At 40.7% G+C, this 16,080-nt stretch overlaps 1 protein-coding gene across 1 annotated transcript in view; it reads right to left on the bottom strand.

Annotated features, from left to right (window-relative positions):
* PDE11A (phosphodiesterase 11A) overlaps positions 1 to 16,080 on the bottom strand; it is a 425,081-nt gene that overhangs the window by 143,484 nt on the left and 265,517 nt on the right. The window contains exon 10 of the mRNA XM_070798928.1: positions 2,377 to 2,427. Within this exon, the coding sequence (XP_070655029.1) occupies positions 2,377 to 2,427 (51 nt within the window). The remainder of the gene's footprint in view (positions 1 to 2,376; positions 2,428 to 16,080) is intronic.

The following is a 16,080-nucleotide window of genomic DNA, read 5'->3' as shown; positions in this document are numbered from 1 at the left end:
AAATTATCTACTATATCTCAATTACATTCTAATAAAATATTCACTAATATCTTACAGGATAAAAATCTGGAATAAATCAGTTTAGTTAATAATCTTGATCATTTTAAGATGAAATAATGCTTTTTTCCCTCAAATTTAAATACTTCATATTTTTAGTATGTTTGTGAGCTAAAAATAAAGAAGCACAGCAATTCCAAGACGATGTGTTTTCCTTATTCTAAGGAAAGAGTTAAGCCTGAGCATAGAGCAGGACTTTTAGAAAGTAGACAGCTATTGATTTCGGCTGCTTCAGTACTGGACATGTCACATCACATAGCTCTTGCCATCATATTTAGTCCATTATGAGCTTTGCTATTTTTCTCCCTGCCTGCCCCTTCCATCTTTCAGCAATGATGATAATTATAAAATAGTAAAAGTATAAAACATAAAACAGTAAAATATTTATATGGAATGTCTACATAACTCAATGTGATTAAAAAAGCCTTAATATTTTTGATGGGCATGCTTATAAAATATATATAAATATATATAAAAATATATAAAATATAACATAGCTGACTCCCTTTTTTATACAGCAGAAACTAACACAACACTGTAAAGCAATTGCACTTCAATAATAAAGAAAAAACAACAAAATCTATAAAAGTAAATATAAAAATAAATAAAGATAATTATATATCACCATATTTTTTAACCTTTTCTTAATGAATAACTGTTTTGAGTTATAGAACACGAAAGATTTTGGGGTTGATTTAGTCATTCAATCATTCATTCATCCATTTGACAAGTATTTATTGAGTGCTACTATGTTCCAAGAATGGTGAACAGCAGTAGAGATAGAACAGAGAACAAAGTATGTAAAAAGCCCTGCCCTGCTGCTGCTCACGTATGTGGGATGTTGATCTCCACAGCAAACAGACCCTGACTGCTGTGGTTTTGATTGCCCTGTCTTCTCCTCTGTTCTCTGCTGTCATCTCACTGGCACCATGGCTTTCTTGATCTGGGTCATCATGGCAGGTCTTTTCCTAAGAATCTCTCCAAGCCAATGAGAAACCATGTCCCTGGATGGAGTCCAAGCAGTTCACCTCTGTTTGCTGCCCACATGCAGCTCCCTGACTTTCCTAGCAGTTCTCTCATCCCTGCTGTGAGTTTAGGGTCTTCCCTTGTTTTCTTTTTTTAAGTAGTGTGACTGAACCCTAATGATCTGATTCAATCATGAGGCCCAAAGGTCTCCAGGCCATTTTTTCCTGGGAAGACAAAATGCATTCACATTCAAATGACATGCTCAAGAGTAACCACCATCAAGTGTTACTACAAATACATATTCTTTCTTATGATTGTAGTAACTTAGCTGATAATTCTCTGAAGTGAAGTGAAGTGAAAGTTGCTCAGCTGTGTCCGATTCTTTGTGACCCCATGGACTAAAGAGTCCATGGAATTCTCCAGGCCAGAATACTGGAGTGGGTAGCCTTTCCCTTCTCCAGGGCATCTTTCCAACCCAGGGATCAAACCCAGGTCTTCTGCATTGCAGGCGGATTCTTTACCAGCTGAGCCACAAGGGAAGCCCGATAATTCTCTGAACCTCCACAAAAATCTGAAAAAGACAGACACCTAAACTTCCCAAAGGAGGGAAAATCAGGTTGCCCATACTCCCCTGTTTTGACCACTCAGAAGTGCAGGGAGAGGAGCAAGAATCCTGACCTGCCTTGAAGGGAAGGAGGGTGACTAAGGGGAAAGGAATGTCTGAGACTCATGTCAGAGCTGGAAGGGGGTCTTGCTGGGTGGCAGTGTAGCACAGTGGTTAGGGGACTCCAGTTCTAAGGCCAGATTGCTTGACTGTACCTCTTACAATCGTTTGACATTGGCCTGTCTGCTCAATATCTTTGTGCTTCAGTTTGCTCATCTGTAAAAGAGTACCTACTTCATAGGAGTATGAGACAGATTAATACAGATAGAATGCTTTGTATTGTACCTGGTCCATAGTAAGCAGCTGGTAAATGGTAGCTACTATTCTAATCTCTTTACTTCTTTTCACAGATGAAGATATATACCCTAAGATTTTAAGTGAACAGAAAGAGGTAAGACAAATGCCAAAATCAGGCATCCTGATTCTCATTATATTACACAGATTTCTTTTTTCTGATATCCTGCATACTTAAAAAAGGAAAGAAAAAAATACTGAATCATTTAAATGATTAGGAAGGGGCCATTCAGTTATACATAAATTCCTTTTCCCCTCTAAAACTGAAATATGCAAATGGGCCTTACCCAGTTCTATTTCCCCAGCAGCCAGAGGGCAGGACTAGTTTAGAGGCAAGATACAAAGAGTCCAAAAGCCCCGGGAAGTTTAACTTTATGCACTATTTGCTTCCTTACCTTAAACTTGTCAACTTCAGCTTTTGAACATGTTGCATGATAAGATAGCACCTGGTTCAGAAAAAAAGGAAAAAAAAAAACCACTTCAATAACTAAACATGACTTAATTTTCTGAAATTCTCCTGGCACAAAACTAAACTTTGTTCAAGTACACCACCTTGACGTAATAGTGGGTGCTAATGTATGATGAGCAACTCCCAGTAACCATCTGTGATACAGATTATCTTCTGTGCAACTACAGAGAAATCTATTACAATGAGGAATGGAATGACAGTCCACATTAAAGGCTACGTATTTTATACCAGGATATTTTTATAAGTAGTTATTTTACCCAAGGGACATGATGTGGCTCAAGATTACAGTTCCCAAGGTGTGAATATTTCTCCTATGAAACGCTTTGAAATGCAAATAAATTAAAAGGTATATGTATGTGTGCACACGTATATATGTGCATATTTGTGTGTGTGTGTCTCTGTGTGTGTCCTGTGGCAGACACTGTAATTTGCTGACTCAACTTCCATGTCTGGTCTATTCTTATTTGCCTGCTTTTGTTCTCTAGGAAAGATATATTGTTATTCCCAATCATCTGCAATTTTCTTTTAAATTGGCCTCACCCTGTTGCATGTGGGATCTTAGTTTCCTGACCAGGAATTGAACCCATGTCCCCTGCACTGGAAGGCAGATTCCTAACTGCTGGACTATAAGGGAAGTCCCGTGCAATGTTTTTTGTAAGAGGATGATATGTACCTGTTTCATGGACATCAGCTTTAGTATATGATTTATTTTAGTCAATGGATGGTGGAGGAAAGTGATGATGTTACCTTTGAGAACAGCCTTTAAGAGCCATCATGTGGTTCTGCCATGCTCTCTTCCCTCCACCACAGGACGGGCATGGCCCTGAGAGGTGCTGCCCCTCTCAGCCTGGGTCTCCAGGTGAAGAAGATGCATGGAGCTGAGCCATAGCCAACACACTGCTGATTCTGTGTCACATGAGCAAGAAATCAGCTTTTGTGCTTTATCATCGCCTCATAACTTACTGATAGAGTTTGAAAATCAAAAACCCAATTGGCAGGCTCCCTGCCACTAGGGGTTATCATGTCGGGCGGCCGTGTGACATTCCTCTGATCGATGAAATATATGTGGGAGTGTTGGGTCTGCCTGTATCCTTTCTTTGTTTTCCCTGGAAAACAGCTGTAAGGCCTAGACATTCAGCAAAATCTGTCATCTATGAGGTTATGGCCATAAGCGTGAATAGATGCCTTGTTACAGATCTAGAGCAGAAAGGGAAAGAGAAATGAAGCTGACCCTGGTCTGCCCTGTTCCAGACTTATTGTTCTGTAGAACAAATAAACTCACATTTCCATGAGTCAGTACTGGATGTTTTGAGGCAAATGCACACACTCACGCACACACAAACACTATGTGTGTGTGTGCATACACAAGCACATTATACATATGCTACCAGTTTCATCCTTAATCTGTACAAATATCAAATAAATCTGAGAAAGGTTAAATCCCTCTTCAACTACAGCTTTCTTAGTGCATACTTTGCTCTGAAAAGTAAAGTAATACATTTCTTCTGAAACGGACAGTCTCTTGTTGGTGAGCAGGGATGTATCATCAGCTAGTAAGAGTACCTTGTTCATGAGGAGCAGGCCCTTTGGTAAACTGCAGTCTAGGAGGAGGCGACATTGTCCCCTCAAAGAATCCCTAGAAGGGCAACAAGCCAGCAAAGCAGATTCCACAGGACAAGAGATCCTTGCACCCTGCTATAGAATGCTCTGATTTTATCCTTCCAAGCAGTTTCTGCTGTTTGGTCCTAAAGGGTTTCCTGGAATGCATCAGGAAGGTGATCATGTGTCATTGCTCCAGGCACCCTCAGGACTGCTTTACACACAGAGCACAGCACTGAGAACCTAGTAACATCTGTACCCCCTTCATGTATACCAGCGTTGCAGCTACCATGCAACCCTGACCAGACAGAAATGCACAACAGTGACCTTGCTTAGCTCCTAGCTGCTTACTGTAGTAAAGCCTCTGATCAAATGTGACCATCTCACTCTTCCTATTGAGCGTCTGCAGAGGCTGTGGGGACACTCAGGACTTTCCCTCATCACCTGTGGTCAGGGATCACATCCATTTTCTCCTCAAACTGCATCAGCTTTGGTTGTTCCCTCATAATTTCACTGAAACAGCTTGTATCAAGGTTTTCGATTTCTTGCTATCAAATCCAAATCTCTCTGGACAGATCTGCAAATGTACTTCGCAGCAACATTGAATGCAGGTGATTGCTCTGGCCGTTTTTGAAGAGGGTCTTCTTGACACCACACTATTTTGGTTGTCATACCACATTCCTGTCTGTTCTTTCTCTGTGTTCTCTTTTAGCCTGCCTCCTCTATTTGAACTCTAAATGGAGACATTTACTCAGTCTCTTCTTCAGTGATGTCACACATGCTCATGACCTTATATACCATTTATAGGTTGACAACTTTCAAATTTAGCCCTAATCTCTCGTTGAGTTTCAAATCCACATAACCTGCTGTTTACATTGTTAACTTCCAACTTGGCTGACTCAGTAGCATCTCAAATTTAACATGCTTAAACATGCCCACTGATTTTCCCATCTTTAGTAGACAGAACGATGCTCCGCGTCCCCTCATGATGTCCACATCCCAGTCCCTGAAACGTGCACATATTTATGTTACATGGCAAGGGGGAATTTAGGTGCCAGTGGATTTAAGGATGCTCATCAGCTAACCTGTAGATAGGAAGATGATCCTGGATTATCTACGTGAACATAATATAGTCACAGGAATCTTTATAAGTCAGAGAAGAAAGCAGGAGAGTCAGGATGCTCATCAGCTAACCTGTAGATAGGAAGATGATCCTGGATTATCTACGTGAACATAATATAGTCACAGGAATCTTTATAAGTCAAAGAAGAAAGCAGGAGAGTCAGAATCAGTGATGTGACATGAGAAATATCGACGCTCCATTGCTAACTCTAAAGACGGAAGGGAGACATGAGCCCACAAGTGCAGGAAGCCTCTAGAAACTAGAAAAGGCAGGGAAACAGACTGTCCCCCAGAGCCTCCCCTAGAAGAAACACAGCCTACTCACACTTTGATTTTAGCTCAAGGAGAGCCATTTCAGACTTCTGACCTCTAGAACTTCAAGATAATAAAGTTCTGTCTGTTGTTTTAATCCACAAAGTTTGTGCTAACTTGTTACAGGAGCCATGGGAAATGGATGTCACTGATCTGTTTTTCTCCTAGTCTTCCCAGCAACATGATGGAACTTCATCCAATCAATTATTTACAGTAGAAAAACCTGAGGGTGATCCTTGATTTTTTTTTTCCCCCTTCCTCTTTCCCTCACATTGAATCCAGCAAAACAACATGTCATTTCCACTCCCGTATCCTGACTCTTTCCAGTTTCACCACCACCTACCCAGGCCCAGTCCACCATCCTCTCCTAGCTGGGCCCTGACAATCATCTTTCTACCCTGACCCCTTCTGATCTCTTTGGCATACATCAGCCAGAGTGGTACCTAAGAAATATAAATCAGATCTTGCCATCCTCCAGCCGAAAACTCATCAGTCATCAGTGACTGTGGTTACACTTAGAATAACATCGCGATGTGGCCTCTGGCGCCCTCTCAAATCACACTGCATGCCCTGCATTCTCTTCTATATATTCTCTGGACATGCTCACCTCCTTTAGGGTTTTCTATACACCAAGCTCTTTTCCATCTTAGAGCCTTATTTGCCCTTATCTCCTGGTTTATATTTTCATCCTTCTGAAATTAGGTTAAACATTACCTCTTCAATGAGGTCTTCAGTCTGTGCCTTGAGAAACCAGCTCACTCACCATTACTCTCTGTGTTCACAGGCTGTTTCTTTCACATCACTTATCACAGCTGGAGTTATGTGTCAGCTTGTTCGTCCCCTGCCTCCCCCTCTAGACTGCAAGCACCATGAAGGCAAGGATCAAATCTCGTTTTGATTGCCAATGGATATCCTGTCCCTAGAAGAATGCCTGATACTTAGTTGGCACTCAGCAAATATTGAATGAATCGTGCAATAGAAAATAATCTTCAAAGAAAAGAATCTATTTCTCATATGCTTCTCTGCTTGTATTATTAGTGGCCTTAATTTATGTCTTTTCCTCAACAAAATCATAATATGTCTTAGAGCATAAACTGAACAGTGTAGGTGGGGTTGCCAGTTTTAACAAATAAAAATACAGGACACCCCATATAATTTGAATTTCAGATAAATCACTAATATCTGCACTATTTGAGACATAGTTATACTGAGAATATTATTTGTTGTTGATCTAAAGTTCAAATTTAACTGGGCATCTTTCTGTTTTTACCCAGTAACCTTACTTCTCCTCTCTCAAAATTAAAAAGGCTGGAAACAAGTATGGAAAACTTTAAGCCACATTCCAAAATTTTTCATGCTCCTCACTCAAGCCCTCCCAGTGACTTTTCCTTCCCAGTATTTTATCTGGCAAACCTACCAAATATCTCAAGTCTAGAGTATTTTCAGCAAAGTCAAATAACCTCACTAATCTAAGATCTGAGACTAATCTATGGATGCCATCGAAGGAAATATAATCAGATCAAAGTAATTCCTGATTATTTATAGCATAACCAATATTCCAAAGAGAATCACTATATGTGTGTGTGCACATGGGGATGTGACCACAAGGCACGGCTGATGACTAAAAATAATGCAAGTTTCTGTGGTGGAGAATAAAAAAACAAGTTAAAGAATTTATTTTTTAAGCTACTATTGTTGCTAAACCCTTATGGATAAGTTAAGGTTTCCTCCATGTTTCTAGAGCACATTAACTTTAAAAGAGTTCCTTAAGCTATATATTTCATACCAAGGAGTTAGAGATACTATTTATTTCTGAGTAATAATATATTTGATAGAATAAAAAAGCTTTAAATGAATGTACTGTAATGGTTTTGAAGAAAGAAGCATTTGCAAATCTTATATATACATTTCCTCTATGAAGAACATCATTAGTTTATGAGAGTTTAGCCATTACATACACACTCACAAGATTTTTTTGACAGCTAAATAGAATTTGTATAAAGTTTACTTACAAAAGTAAACAGCTGACCCACAGAGCATTTAACAAACATTAAACTTTCACAAGAAAATGTCTATTCCAGATAGCTTTATCTTTGGTAGCTGTATTCATTTCGAAAATACTTTAAAGTAAAATCTAGTGACTCAGTTTCATGGGTGAGCTCTGACCGAAGAAATCTCTATAGTTCCAAAAATAAATCACTATTTGCAAAACACTACCAACTTTAATTATCTTTTGGATTGAACTTGCTCCTAGCAAAACAAAGAAACAGAGGCAAGAAAATGTAAAAGAAAGCAACTGTTAGACCCATGCACAACAGACTAAAGAAGTCATGTTTTTGTGCCGTGTCTCCACAGCAGGAAAAGACAGTTAACTATATTTCAAAAGGAAAACATTGAGCAGAACTATGAAATAGGACCACGGTAGCAAGCCTTGCCCTCTGCCGTATGCGGTTCAAGATCAGAGCCAAATGCTTGCCTTGCAATCCCAGGAACTGCCCCTAAGTAGCGGAGGGCAAATCTCTGACAAGAGAGTACTGAATGTTAATTTATTGTGGATCTAGGAAGCCATTTGCTCCTGGAATGAGAAATGAACCATTGCAAATGCTGGCTGCCAGAAGTACAAACATAAAGAACCACTTGACAGGGAGAAGGAACGCAGACCTTGCTGAGGACCCAGATGGGTTGTCTCGGGAGGCCTGAATATTTACTGATGTATTTACAGCTCAGGTGGCAAAGCGACACTTGGTGGCACTTGAAAAAAACTGGTATCAGAGTTAAGGTGGTCTGCAGTTAAATTCGGAGAAGGCAATGGCACCCCACTCCAGTACTCTTGCCTGGAAAATCCCATAGATGGAGGAGCCTGGTGGGCTGCAGTCCATGGGGTCGCACAGAGTCGGACACGACTGAAGAGACTTAGCAGCAGCAGCAGCAGCAGTAGTAGTAAAATTGCAAATACTTTATTCTGATGAGCTCAGAAGAAGTAAAGAAACTCTGAGATCAGCAGCAGGCCTCTGCCAAAGGTGGCAAACCACAAGGAATGAAAAGCCAATTGACTTGGGATGACTTGATAGAAGGGCTATCTGAGTTAAGAGCCATTCTCTAGAAGTTCTTAACAAGAGGATGATAGGCTTCAAAGACACTGCAACTGGACAAATGCGGGGAAACTGAGAAATCACCAGTTTCTACTGTTAAATATTTAAGAAAGTGTCTGCTGTTTAATGGAATAAAATGTTCAGAAAGATGACTTCAAATAACTGTGTCTGCTGAGTGACCTGTTATCACAGCCTTTGGGCTATATCTGTCATAAAACAGATTTTTAATATTCTAAAAAAGACCAACTCTTTTGGAATTTAAAGGATAATAAGAGATTCCTGCAGAATCTAGGGTAATAAATAAAACAGTCCATTGTCAGAATGGCATCAGTTCAGCTGCCTTTTAACTACTGTCTGCAGGAAAGAAGGCCACACTCGTAGTTCGCATCAGCGTATATGTATTGTGTATGTACTATGTGTAAATCATTGTATTGTGTATGTACTATGTGTAAATCATTGTGATAGATATTTTGGTCTTCTTTTTCCGATCCTGGCAAATAAATTTTACTGGTGGTGGTTTTGTCACCAAATTGTGTCTGACTCTTGTGACCCCCATGGACTGTAGCATGCCAGGCTCTTCTATCCATAGGATTCTCCAGGCAAGAATACTGGAGTGGGTTGCCATTTCCTTCTCCAGGGGATCTTCCTGACCCAGGAATCAAACCCAGGTTTCCTGCATTGCAGGCAGATTCTTTCCTGATTGAGCTATGAGGAAATAGGAGGCCCCAGTTTTATTTCAGAGAAGGCAATGGCACCCCACTCCAGTACTCTTGCCTGGAAAATCCCATGGACGGAGGAGCCTGGTAGGCTGCAGTCCATGGGGTTGCACAGAGTCGGACATGACTGAGCGACTTAGCAGCAGCAGCAGCAGTTTTATTTCATTGCTGGTAGTTGTATGAAGCACTGTGCTTCATACAGTGCTTTGCTGAGGCTCTAGTCAAGGCTATAGTTTTTCCTGTGGTCATGTATGGATGTGAGTGTTGGACTGTGAAGAAGGCTGAGCACCAAAGAATTGATGCTTTTGAACTGTGGTGTTGGAGAAAGCTCTTGAGAGTCCCTTAGACTGCAAGGAGATCCAACCAGTCCATTCTGAAGGAGATCAGCCCTGGGATTTCTTTGGAGGGAATGATGCTAAAGCTGAAACTCCAGTACTTTGGCCACCTCATGCGAAGAGTTGACTCATTGGAAAAGACTCTGATGCTGGGAGGGATTGGGGGCAGGAGGAGAAGGGGATGACAGAGGATGAGATGGCTGGATGGCATCACTGACTCGATGGACATGAGTCTGAGTGAACTCCGGGAGTTGGTGATGGATAGGGAGGCCTGGCATGCTGCGATTCATGGGGTCGCAAAGAGTCAGACACGACTGAGCGACTGATCTGATTTGATCTGATCTGAAGGTGACTCAGATGGTAAAGAATCTGCCTGCAATGCAGAAGACCCGGGTTCAAACCCTGGGTCAGGAAGATCCCTTGGAGAAGGGAATGGCTACCCACTCCAGTATTCTTGCCTGGAGAATCCCATGGACAGAGGAGCCTGGTAGGCTACAGTCCATGGGGTTGCAAAGAGTTGGACGTGACTGAGCAACTAACACTTTCATTTTCAAGGAAGAGCTCAGCAGGAGTTCTATGCAGAGTACATCATGCGAAGTACCCAGCTGGATGAATCACAAGCTGGAATCAAGATTGCTGGGAGAAATATCAATAACCTCAGATATGCAGATGATACCACTCTAATGGCAGAAAGTGAAGAGGAACTAAAGAGCCTTTTGTTGAGGGTGAAAGAGCAGAGTGAAAAAGCTGGCTTAAAACTCAACATTCAAAAAACTAAGATCATGGCATGTGGTCCCATCACTTCATGGCAAATAGATGGGTAAAAAGCAGAAACAGTGACAGATTTTATTTTCTTGAGCTCCAAAATCACTGTGGACAGTGATTATAGCCACAAAATTAAAAGACACTTGCTCCTTGGCAGAAAAGCTATGACAAAGTTATACAGCACATTACAAAAGTAGAGATGTCACTGCCAACAGAGGTCTGTATAGTCGTGTATGGATATAAATAAGAGTTGGACCATAAAGAAGGCTGAGCACTGAAGAATTGATGCTTTTGAAGTGTGGTTCGAGAGAAGACTCTTGAGAGTCCCTTGGACTGCAAGGAGATCCAACCAGTCCATCCTAAAGGAGATCAGTCCTGGGGGTTCTTTGGAAGGACTGATGCTAAAGCTGAAACTCCAGTACTTTGGCCACCTCATGCAAAGAGTTGACTCATTGGAAAAGACTCTGATACTGGGAGGGATTGGGGCAGGAGGAGTAGGGGACAAGAGAGGATGAGATGGCTGGATGGCATCACTGACTCGATGGATGTGAGTTTGAGTGAGCTCTGGGAGTTGGTGATGGACAGGGGAGGCCTGGCATGCTGCAATTTATGGGGTCGCAAAGAGTTGGACACGACTGGGTGGCTGAACTTGAACTAATGCGAAGACCTGACTCATTTGGAAAGACCATGATGCTAGAAAAGATTGAGGGCAGGCAGAGAAGGAGGTGGCAGAAGATGAGATGGTTAGATTGCATCACTGACTCAATGAACATGAGTTTGAGCAAACTCAGGGAGATAGTGAAGGACAGGGAAGCATGGCATGCTGCAGTCCATGGGATTACAAAGAGTCTGACATGACTTAGCGACTGAACAACAACAACAGCAGGAGCTGTCTCCAATATAAACTTCCTTTTCACCTTTTCTCCCCTATTTCTCCATTTCAAATGTAAAATAACAAAATTCTATTCCTTTCTCATACAGAATGGTTTTCCACACCCTCTGGTTGTTGGAGGCAGTCAAAATTTATTCCCTCATATGTTTACTATCCTGGGAGGGCTTGTCAAGAATCTTCCCATGGAATCCCAATGCCAAAGTTAGATAATTTTTCACCTACATTCTTACACTTCAGAAATTCTCATATATCTCTTAAGTCATTCATTAGCTCAGTGAGTCACAAACGTTAACATGCATCAGAACAGAGATGCCTGCCTCCAGAATTCCTGGTTCAGAGCAGCTAAGGTGGAACCTGCATTTCTAACAAGTGCCCAGCATCAGAGGTTGTTGCTGCTTGTCTGGGAACCACACCGTGAGAACCACTGTTCTGATTCCCATCGATGGATTCTAGGTTTAAAATGTCTAGATTAGAGGGAAGGAGTGAGCAGAAATGAAAGAAATAAAGTGGTTTGGGTCTTCTCCCAAATCCCAGTATGATTTGAATAGCTTTCTTTTTAAGACGCTTAGAAATGTTTCTTTAGTTTTATTCTGCTAGTTAGCTTTCATGACTATATTTCTTTACACTTCTGAGTTTCATTGACAATGGAGATAAAAACGCTGTGAAATTAGTTTCATTGGATTTATTTAGAACACTTTGGCTTATGCAAGCAATTTGGTAAAGATCCTGTGTAAAATAAGTCAACTCTTTGACATTTCTGGGCCCAGAAATCAGAATTTATCCCCTGTATTGCACTGGTTTACAGAATGACTTCATTTTCTCCCTGTCTACAGGGGTCAGTAGTGGTACTTGATTTTGCTTATGTGGATTAATTGCTTTATGGATTATCTACAGCGTTCTTACAGCAGGTCGTTTTCTTCCATTCAGTAGTTTTGTCTTCTTACTCTGTGGTCACTTAGTACACCAGCGCTGGAAAGCAGCATAGCTTGTTGGTTGAACACAGGGACGCTGGAGTTAGATGGCCTGGGCTCATAATCCTGGTCCATGAGCCCTTAATTATCCGAACTCGCTGAGTCTCAATTTACCTATCAGGAAAGGGCAGGGAATATTTGCATTTTCCACTCACATTTCACCAGCTGGAGAAAGTTCCATGGCTCTACTTAACTTCGAGGGAGTGGAAGGTATAACCCTACAGCAGGCTTAGCAGGTGATGGGCTCTAAAGATTACCACAATGGTTCGGTCAGTCAAACAGCAGGTAGAATTAGAATTGTTTTTGAAATCAGGGCAAATGAATCCAATATATGAACCACAGCCTGTGAATTTTATGGTGCTTGTCCATTTTTGCTTCTTTCCTGATTCTCTTCTGTATTTCAAAGAGTTGTGTGTGGTACACAGGATCTTCAAATGAGTGGGATTATAGTATAACCTTATTACCTTCTTTATATTTAACATATGTAGTACATGTAGCATATGGTCATTAATCATTGCTGATTTGACTAAACATATTGTGATACCCATAGAAGAAAATTATTATAACTGAAAGGTTATTATTGGGTTAATTCAGTTCCATAGCTTTTAGGAACTGCTTAGCTACCAATTTCAATCACTTTAATGTCCTTGGGGTGAGAGAAATAGCCTATTTCTTTCCAAAAAGTTGCACGTGGCAATAATTCTAATTTTTAAGAAGTTTTTAGTTGTCTCTCATAAAAGATCTCAGCCATTAACATTTAAATTCAAAAGTCTTTTTTGGATTAATTCTTACTGTAATTTAATATAGCTCTCTATATATGCATATTACACTATAATTTATAACTGTTTCAAAATAAATGTTCCTTTCTCACAATTGCATAACTCCCCACGTTATGTGTGAAAGTGAGGCTGTTTTTTTAATCATGTAGGTTATTAAGAGTATTAATATTTCACAAGTGTTTTTCTAATGAACTCATTGCTTGCTTGTTTTCTTATTTGTTAATAGCAAAAGAAGAGAACATAGCATTCTTTTGGACTAACTGAACAACTTGGATTGGTTATTTCTGCTTCTAAAACAACTATAATGTGTGTCAAGGCTTTTTCAAATCTATAATTTAAATATTTGGAACTGACATTTCTTAATGCCAGATCTGATTTCACTTAATGCCATATTTCAAGCAGCTTGTTATTGAATATATATTTATTTTCCGTACCTCTCCCCTCATGGTTTTTGCATAATCAACAAGACTACCATGGTTGGTGATCTGGGCAGAAATACCTTGATTATTTGCATTGATTGTGCAGGAACACCATAGAGAACTTTATGTTTGAAGTAGTGTGGTTTTGCTGGAAGCTACCCCTGGAGTAAAAAGAGTAAGAAGGGACGAGGCCTAGTTTGGGTCACTGTCAAAATGACTGGGGCCACAAGGGCAAACAGTTGCCATGGAGGAAAGAGAAGCTCAAAAGTAAGAGTGAAAAGGGGCAGCGTTTATGCTGTCTGGGCAAGGTTGGTGGCTACAGAGATAAGATTAGATCTGAGGGAGTAAGTCAGCGAATAGTATACAAGCAGTTGAGTATCTAGATCATGAGCCATTCATTCAAGAAGTATCTATTAAGGACTTGCAAAACATTCTCTGGCATAAATGTTACCAACATTTTCTTAGATCAGTCTCCCAAAGCAACAGAAATAAAAACAAAAATAAACAAATGTTTGACCTAATCAAAGTTATAAGCTTTTGCACAGCAAAGAAAACCATAAACAAAATGAAAAGACTGGGAGAAAATATTTGCCAATGATGTGACTGACAGGGCTTAATTTTCAAAATATACAAACAGCTCATGCAACTCAATAACAAAAACCCCAAACAACCCAATCAAAAAAATGGGCAGAAGACCTAAGTAGACATTTTTCTAAGGAAGACATAGGATGGCCAAAATGCACTTGAAAAGATGCTCGTCATCACTAATCAGTTCAGTTCAGCCGCTCAGTTGTGTCTGACTCTTGGTGACCCCATGAACTGCAGCACACCAGGCCTCTCTGTCTATCACCAACTCCTGGAGTTTACTCAAACTCATGTCCATTGAGTCGGTGATCCCTCCAACCATCTCATCCTCTGTCACCCTCTTCCCCTCCTGCCCTCAATCTTTCCCAGCATGAGGGTCTTTTCAAATGAGTCATTTCTTTGCATCAGGTGGCCAAAGGATTGGAGTTTCAGCTTCAACATCAGTCCTTCCAAAGAACACCCAGGACTGATCTCCTCTAAGATGGACTGGTTGGATCTCCTTGCAGTCCAAGGGACTTTCAAGGGTCTTCTCCAACACCACAGTTCAAAAGCATCAATTCTTCGGCACTCAGCTTTCTTTATAGTCCAACTCTCATATCCATACATGACTACTGGAAAAACCATAGCCTTGACGAGACGGACCTTTGTTGGCAAAGTAATGTCTCTGCTTTTTAATATGCTGTCCAGTAAGAGTCTTTTAATTTCATGGCTGCAGTCACCATATGCAGTGATTTTGAAGCCCCCCCATACTGGAGAGGGTATGGAGAAAAGGGAACCATCCTACACTATTAATGAGAATGTAAATTGTTGCAGCCACTGTGGAAAACAGTATGGAGTTTCCTTCAAAAACCCACAAAACAAGAGTTGCTTATGATCCAGCAATCTCACTCCTGGGCATGCATCCAGAAAAACCTAACAATTCAAAAAGATAAATGCATCTTGACACTCTTCATAGCACCATTCACAATAGCCAAGACGTGGAAACACACTAAATGTCCATAAGCAGGTAAATGGATAAAGAAGATGTGGTGTATATATATACACAATGGAATACTCGGGTATAAAAATGAATGAAATAATGCTATTATCATACTAATACTAAGTGAAGTCAGTCAGAAAGAGAAAGACAAATGCCATATAATATTGCTTAATATGTGGAATCTAAAATATGAACCAAATGGAATGTATCTACAAAAACAGAAGCAGATACAGAGACACAGAGAACAGATTGTGGTTCCAAGGGGGAAGGAGGGTGCGGGAAGGACGGACTCGGTGTTTGGGATTAGCAGATGTAAACTGTTATATATAGGATGGATAAACAAAAAGGTCTTACTGCGTAACACAAGGAACCATATTCAACTTCCTGTAATAAACCATAATGGAAAAGAATATAAAAAAGAATATATATGTGTGTATATAACTGGATCACTGCTATACAGCAGAAATTAACACAACATTGTAAATCAACTATATTTCAATAAGATAAATTTTTTAAAAATCGATTGAGGAGTTGATTTGCACCAAGCACTGTGTACATGGTCCCTGTCTTAATGGAACTTCTGCTTTAGCAGTAGAGATATACACTAAACAGGCAAACAGATGCATTGAAATAATGTCTATAAAGTCAACTAGCAAAGTGCTGAAAGAGGCAATGGGGGGTGGGCAGAGTGTGGGAAGGTGGCAGGAAAGTGGGTTAGGGACTCCTTCTCTGAGATGGTACTTTAAGCCAAACCCAGAAAATAGAAAGGAGCTAGCCAGGGCAAGAGGCAGAGGCAAGGTATTTGGGGTGCAAGGTGAAGTTTCCTGGAGGCCAATGTGGGTGAGGCAGGGGAGACCTGAGGTGAGGAGGGAGGGCTGGGTAGAGGCCAGGCCATCCAGAGCTTTCTAAGTTAATAAAGGATTTTTATTGTCCTCAGTGGGAAGACACAGAGGAGTGTGGGGCGAGAGATTGACTGTGACCCGGACAGCCCCTTATGCACTCTTCTTCAGTTATACTCCCCTCCAGATGTGACCGCCACCCCTACTTTCAAGGCATTTTCCCCC

Source organism: Bos indicus, chromosome 2 (genome assembly GCF_029378745.1).
Source record: "Bos indicus isolate NIAB-ARS_2022 breed Sahiwal x Tharparkar chromosome 2, NIAB-ARS_B.indTharparkar_mat_pri_1.0, whole genome shotgun sequence".
Lineage (NCBI taxonomy): Eukaryota > Metazoa > Chordata > Mammalia > Artiodactyla > Bovidae > Bos > Bos indicus.
This window is presented reverse-complemented; position numbering and strand designations above follow the sequence as displayed.